At 39.0% G+C, this 7,816-nt stretch overlaps 1 protein-coding gene across 4 annotated transcripts; it reads left to right on the top strand.

Annotated features, from left to right (window-relative positions):
- Positions 1-299: 299 nt before the first annotated feature.
- LOC112284945 (uncharacterized) lies at positions 300-4,345 on the top strand. 4 transcript variants are annotated; one of them, XM_024525347.3, is made up of 5 exons: positions 365-498; positions 657-745; positions 1,323-1,409; positions 1,515-1,887; positions 2,045-4,345. In XM_024525347.3, the coding sequence occupies exons 4-5, from the start codon at positions 1,582-1,584 to the stop codon at positions 3,812-3,814; spliced, it is 2,076 nt and encodes a 691-aa protein (XP_024381115.1). In that variant the 5' UTR covers positions 365-498; positions 657-745; positions 1,323-1,409; positions 1,515-1,581; the 3' UTR covers positions 3,815-4,345. The 4 variants fall into 4 exon arrangements, with proteins under 4 accessions (XP_090107778.1, XP_024381113.1, XP_024381115.1 ...); XM_024525345.2 differs by lacking the exon at positions 657-745 and having other exon boundaries at positions 307-592; XM_024525348.3 differs by lacking the exon at positions 657-745 and having other exon boundaries at positions 373-498.
- The last annotated feature ends 3,471 nt before the right edge of the window (positions 4,346-7,816 follow it).

Genomic DNA, 7,816 nt, shown 5'->3' with positions numbered 1-7,816 from the left:
TATTCTAAAATGACCAAGTACATCTTTCATTCGCTATAAACATATAGAATAATAGTATCTTAAAATATCACATAGATTAATCTAAAAAAAGTAAAAAAGTTCACTTGAAAACTTAAACTTCCGCAATCGTAAATATTTATTCCATCTCCTAGAATTAATTTCACTACCCTGAACGAATTCATAGAATCCATTGCGAACAGAGCGTTCTCAATCCATGGTTCCCGGTTCCAGCCGCGTGGGAACTACTTCGAAAATAAGCTCACCGCAGAAGCACGTCAGTTTCACTCCCAGTTCGATATTAGAAGCGGCGTCATAGACGCGCGCTTGCGGCAGAGCCCCTTCGTAAGGAAGCAAGGAAGAGTTGGGCTGATTGTCGGCGAGACCAGCGGAGGATCGAGGAGATCGGCGGTCGCATCGCGGAATTTTGCAGTGTGGCCCACGAGCTATCTATTCTGACACAATCTGGGACACACTGGAGAAAGAGAACGAGACAGAGCGGTGAAATTTCGCACAATCCTGTCGAAAATTGACGTGGAAGTTGCTCGTAGAATCGGTAGTAGCTTAGTTGCTACTGGCGCGTCGCAGCATGAATGTATGCGGATTTAGTCATCGCCTTATCGAATTCTTTCTCTTTACGACACTGACGACCCCTGCAGATGTTGTCCTAGATCGCAACTTCACAACCTGCAGTGAGCAACGCGGATTCATCTGAAGTGGAGACGAACGTTATGGCTTCGGCGTCGTTGTATGAAGACGTTGCTCACGATCATGTTTTCTCTGCCGAACAAATCTCGAGAGCATATGTTCTCATGATTTGAGCTTGTGTTTTTGGTGATGTTTTGAAGGAGTTGTGTTTAGGAATTTTTTGTGAGGGGGGATTGTTGGTTTGGGAATTTGGTGTCTGGGATGCTGGATTAGTGTGTCCGTAGTGTATGCAGTGGTGGGAAAAATTGGATTATTGAGATGGGCAATTGGATGTTTGGCTTTCCATGACGTTGAGCATCAGTTAATGGTAGGGGTAGTGTTTTGTTGGTGTTTAGGGTTTTGTTGCTTTTGATCGTGGAGTGGATTTGCTCGCGGATATCATTAAGTATGTCCTGGTTGAATTTTTGGTGCCAGATTGGTGGTTTGTCAATTTGTCCTTCACTCGTCTTCAGAGCGCTTTGGAGAATGACTTGATGTTTGATATGATTTACACGTCAATTTTGTGCATACCAGCTCTGGTGGTGATGTTGCTTGTGTAGAAACGAGGGATGGCATTGCAAGATTTAGTAGTTGTATTCTTTTGCTCCAGTGTCTAACCTGAAGACAGAATTGTGCAGAGAATTGAGTGGGATCGTGTATGAGAGCACCTGTTCCAAGAAAAATTCCGTTGTATGCCGAATTCAACTTGTACAATCTGCTAGCACGTACGGCAATTCTAACATAGTATACCATCTGCTTGTAACTGATCAAAGCTCGCTAGAATGCTTCGTGTCGTAATAATATTACTGTTGGTTTGTTTTTGATGACAGAATCAACATATGTGAGAATGTGTAGTACACCCAGATTTGAGCATAGAAGGTAGAAGCTGCATGTGTAATGACGAAGACGAAGCGTAAGCAATTGGCGGCGTTGGCAGCTTTGAAATTCACTCCCTCTGAATCTCTTGGAAATACTGTTGTACATCAAGATGAACATTGCCCAGATGAGAATTCAGCTTCTCTTGAAGTTCGACAGCAGCGGATTGTTTTCTGGATCCCTTCAGATCCATCTCCCCGATTAGTAAATCCTAGGAGTTTTGGAATTGGTGGTTCACCTTCTAGGAAGCGGCAGCGATCTACTAACGCTGGAGAAGAGTGTACTTCGGATGGTGAAGAGGGACACGTCTACCAAAAATATTCTAAGGTAACCGTTATTCAGATTCCTGATTGTTCAAGTAGTTGTGTAAATTTTGTAAGCTTTGGTTACAGGCTTGTATGCTTTGTGGAAGGATTCGGAATCAACGTTTTATGGTGCTAAGCCTACACGCATTGAACTCTTACAGTAATTTGTTTTGTTACAGATCATTCTGAAACTCGATAAATGTAATTTAGAGAAAGGCGTCGGCACCTCGCTCGCTCTCAACACAACCCATGTTAGTGCAGAAAGAGCATTTCAAAGGAGGAAACCAGGTGCTCGCTTGTTGACCAAGGAGAAAGTGCTATCTGTTCTGAAAGTCAACACAAATTGCCCTGATAGCCCATCAGTTCAAGCGATTAAGAGGACAACTGCCGAAGACAAAGACGAGCTTCCACTTGTGAGCCTCTCTGATGACAACTGGGAAAAGGGGATTGGTTTTGCTAGAGAACTACCTCCACCTCAATATTCGAGAATCCTGAAACCGCCGACTAGGAAGACAGTCTCTTACAATGATTTGGTGTCTGCCAAACCAGCACACAAGTTGAGGCTTGAGCAAGATGAAGCAATTACAGATAGGAAAATTTTATTCAATTTCACTAGAAAGCTTGCAACTGTTTCGGAGAAAGATGTAGACCCTCGTTCAGAAAGAACGTGGGCGCAGGATATAGTGTCTCACACATACAAACGGCAGAAAACAAGATTGTTAGTAGACACTCTCTCCCAGCATGAACAGACATTAGTTAGGGCTAAATCACAAGTTACAACACTTCAAGTCTCCTGTAATGAACGAAATTTACGATCCGTCGAAAAGAACGTTATCTCAGAATCATCATCAGCTGTTGTTGTGAGAGTTGCCTACACAGAGTCTGCTTTGAAAGACTTAACTACATTGAAGAAGAAACTATCGACGGTTTCGGGAAACACAGTTGTATTGGGTAGAGCGGCAGAACAGTCACCAAGAAACGATGTTCCAGCAATATCAAATTATTCTGATAGTCCAAGTAACCGGAAAGGAAACATCTTGGCAGACAGACCAGCTTCGACATCCAAGATGGTCAACGTTTCATCCTCCTCTCCGGCCAAAGCGACACTGCACCAGGGTTCATCAACCTTTCTTGAAAAGCCGAATGGACAGACTCTATTGCGCACATCATTGTTGAGGACTAGGAAGAGAGTGGCGACCCAAGCCAAGGGGAACAACAGTGTTTCCACTGTTCCGAGCACGAGGGGAATGAAAATGTCCTCATTAGCTGAGTTGGATGATTGTAAGGGATTGATGGCATCAGAGTTGGGGAGCATTTACAGTGTAACTGAGGTGCGCAACAGTGAAAGTGCTGTTGGTGAAAGTACTGAGGTGCCGTTGTTGGATGAATCCAACAGGGATCATTTGATGCGTCACTACCATGGATCTGATGTTGTCACGAGCAGTAATAATGCCATAGCTCTTAATTCAAGAAGCCGGAGGATAAGCTTTCTGTGCAGAAATGCAGGAGGGTATTTGGAAGAGGAGGATCCATTTAGGGGAGAATATTTGCATCGTTCTCTCAAGCCGAGAGAGAATTTCCATTCTCGCATGAGCACCCCTTCTACGACAGGCTCCAGAATTAGGGGTCAGGGTAATGTTCACAGGCAACTAGGCAATAGAGATGCCCCTCATGCTTTTCAAAGCTACATAAATGGATCTAAAACCAATGGACGTTCCGTTGAGCTGATCAGGCAACAAGGCGAGGTCTTGAGGGACTCAAAATCACGACATAGGTGTTTTGACAGTCGATCACTTTCATTGAAATCTGTAGGCTACAAAAGGATCAACCACGCTGCAGATATGGCTGCTTTGGTACAATCCAAGCTGAATGAAGTCGGGGGATTGACCGAGTGGCTCATCGGTGGGGGACTGGGGTGTTTGTGGATTTGTTTCAAGAGAGGAAACTAGGAGAAGCCGATCTTCTTCATTTGACCATGGGGTCTCTGAAGGAGATCTCAGGAGTCAAAGCTGTAGGTCCTCGCAGAAAGCTCATTTGGATGATCAAGCATCTTCTGTGACAGTGGTACCTGCTATAGTGGATTAGATAGATCTTGCACAGTATGTAACATTCAAACCCTCTTCTTCTTCTTCTCCTCCTCTCCTCCCCCTTTTTAATTTTTTAAGTTTTTAAAAATAACTTTAATGACTTTCCCCTCTGAAGCTGAAACATAGTATGTCTCGAGTTGTGCCATCCCTCTCGATTTGCAGCTGGCTCAGGGATGGAATAACAGAAGAATCGTAATCAGGTGGAGTAAGTGGCTAACAGCCCGCATTCAGATTTTTCATGAGGATCTTTGATATGTATATGCAGCAATTCTGATGATGTGCAAAGCATTGTGCTGTATGATGTTTTGATCTCGGGATCAAATATCAGTAGCTAGAAGTGGAAACACTTGTTCAGATTTCAGGACCATCAATAAACAAATAATTTTTAATGGAGTTATTATGATATATAATTTTTTGGTTTTGGCAAAACCTATTCTTTTAATATCATTAAATTTTTATTATTATTTAAATAAGTGGTTGTGTTGTAATATGTCATTTTACTTAAATTAATCTTTTAAAAATCAAGTTTATTCTGCTAATGTCTATAATTAACAATAAAAAAATAACTTTATCATACACTAAGCTATATCACTCATGTTAAATCATTCCATTTAATCCATCCAGTTTTGATAAGTCGATTTAGTTCTTTTAAGAGTGTGATATATTAAATTTGTTACATATTGAAAATGATGATAATTATTACATCTAAAATATTTTACTGTAAATTGTAATGTAAATAATTATTTTGTAACAAAAAGTTGTGTTTTGCAAAATACACAAGATTACCTTCTATATATAAGATTATACCATGATTTTTTTTTTTTTGTAATAAATATAATGTTTACAAGTTTATGCTTTTGAAATTAGTATTTAAAAATAAACATAAGGATATTATGTAACATATTTGACATAATATTAAAAAATCATAGTGAAGAATATTCATCAATTCAGTTTTAAACTGTAATCTTATACATTATAACTTAAAAACTAAAAACAATTTCCTAAATTTGTCATTTAAAAAATAACTCAAGACATCACTGCCGTTAAATTGCTGTTCTAAGAAGGTACATTCTTATATCTTTAAACCAACTTATTTCATGACAAGTATTGGATTTCAATATATATATATATATATATATATATATAATAATAATAAAACACACAGCGCAGTTATTAATCAAATTTATTACTTTGAACACCCTTTTTATTACTAGTATTCTATTTTCTTAAAAAAATAAATAGTAAATATTTTAAAGTCTCTTTATTATTTACAAAGTACAATATTGGTTTATGAAAGGCTATATTAGTTTACTATTTCTGAAAATATTTATTTAATAAATTAATTGATACATCAGCAGGAGTTCTAAACATCCATTTTTGTTACTTATTTAGGAATTTGCTTATATAATTATTATAATTTTTGATTCTAAGTAAAATAAAATAAAATAATTTGTATCTTAAAAAATAACAAAGAAAGAAACAAAAAAAAGTACACACATATATTATTATGTTTTTTTATTAATATAAATTTACTTTTATTTTATCAATCAAAATACAAACTATTAATCACATATGATTCTTCTAAAGAATATCAAGTAGGATGTGTGTTTTATTTTTTAAACAAAAAAATATTCTTAATTTTTTTTAAAAAAAAGTTAGAATCCATGAGATTTATTTATATAGTTAATATTATGGGACATTAAGTAAGAAGAATCAATGGATACAAAACTCGAAGAGGGATAGAAAACCAATAATAAAATGCCAATATAAATTAACTTGAAAATTAAATTTATTAGAGGAAGAGAAAATATAGAGCATAATTTGTGAAGAATATTCATGGAGGTCCTCAAATTCACACATATTCATCTAATATCCTCTAGTTACCTCTAATCATCTCTCAACTTTAAAATTAAAAAATGCACAATTTTTTTTGATAAAACTAAAATTACTTTCAATAAGAATATCAATTGTTTATCCAATCGGTATTTTCTTATTGAAGCATGGTAATATACACGAAATCACATTTTCGTAGTGCCAACAATCTAACACAAATTTCTACCGACATAACATACTAAGCACCGAAAAGATGCGGATATGGCATTAAAACCGTCGATTTTACAACCTCATTCCAAAAAGGAAGCACCGAGTAGGACCCATCACTCAAATAACTCACTCAGATGGTTGAGAAACGTGGGCATATGAAACACCGACAAAACACCGCGTGTCGGTAGAGGAGAGAATAAGAAAATCCCAAGTTGTCGAAATGAAAGCCAACAGTAGTAGTCCCACCCAGTCGTCATTTTCATCTTCACTCACGAGTATAATGAAGTACAACCATTAATAACGCCCAGCTTCATGCTGTTGTCCAAGCTTCAGTGAATAATCACAGCCCTAATTTTTCAGATGACAGTGAACCATGAGAGGTATCTCATATGGTGTAAATAGGGGCGCTGTTGGTATGAATTTGTACCTCGCCGCCGTGATTTTGAGCCATGTCCTTCAGATTCTGCTTGTCGTTGTCTTGCTGATCATCACCGAATGGTGGTGTTCCTGGCTTGGCTGTGGTCTGAACCACTGTATACAAACACACCGTTAGAGAACCTGAAAGTTGAGCTATTATGATTAGAATCTGCAGATTATGCTTAATACTCAAAACACTTCAACTCTGATCCGGTTAATTTACATAGTTTGATTGTCATTGCTGTCGAGGGGGTTATTTCGATACCCATTTCGCCCCTGGGAACTAGAGCATCTGCGCACACTTGTGGGATTGCGTCATTTGAGCTGTGGGAGATTGATTCAGAGAGTGTAATGGACATGTCCATGACAAATTACTTGCAGACGACTGTAGTGCATCATGAACACGGATTCATGAGCTCTAGAGGTTAATATGGACAGATGCAGACTGCATAGAATCTGAAGCGAAGATGGCGATAAAGACATGAAAGGCTGGAGGCAAATGTTATTAAAGGGATGTTGTTACAAGCTCAGTGTTGGAGCAAACCTGATAGAATTGTTCAACCGCACGATGGATGTGACGCACAGGATAAAAGACTCACTTGTCAATGGTGTGTCCGTCAGCTGCAATTAGCTGCGCAGCCGCGGCTCGATTGAGAATAAAAAGGCTGAAAAACTTCGTTTTTTCAAGGGAATTGTACGTCTAGATCTTGTCCATCCTCTGAGGCATGATGTGTCCTCTCTGACACGTCCATGTTGAATGATTAAATTCATGCTGTTCATGTCTAAACCGCATTACGTGGAAGAATCTTAGACTCGGGAAGCATCTCTTCACTTGGCTGTGAACCCCCACTCAAACTCAGTCCCAACGAATTGTGAACAAATTAGTTAAACCAAGAACTCGAGTTCTAGAACTCGAAAACACCAAGTATGTGAAGCCGATCGAAAACAGACGATAAACAAAGCTCCGCACAATTTCCAGGAGTTTGAGTATTTCTGTGGGAATACTCGGTGGACTTTCTGTGTCACTAGTATTGTGCTCCATCGCCTTCCTGGTTATGGCTGTTGGTTTAACACGACATGGCCCCAATTTGCGGATTCTTTCGATGCCAACACAGATAAACTGGGGCCATATCGCATTAAACCAAGAGTTGTGCATTCATTCAAACTCTCTCGCCTGTGCCTCAACAAGGTCCCCGTCTGCCCAGGGAGCATGACCTCAGCCACACCTCGCAGCTGCAGCAGCTCATGAGAAGTCCTTGAAGGCCATATCAGAGCGAATTCGAGATAACATTCAATTCCACAACTATCACTGACACAACTTCGACCGCGTCTTGTAAACCAGTCAGTCATCCCCGCAAGTCAGAATAAGCTCACACTCTCCCATTTCAAGATCTACAAGTTTCC

The sequence above is a fragment of the Physcomitrium patens genome, chromosome 7 (assembly GCF_059467195.1).
Source record: "Physcomitrium patens ecotype Gransden chromosome 7, ASM5946719v1, whole genome shotgun sequence".
NCBI lineage: Eukaryota > Viridiplantae > Streptophyta > Bryopsida > Funariales > Funariaceae > Physcomitrium > Physcomitrium patens.
This window is presented reverse-complemented; position numbering and strand designations above follow the sequence as displayed.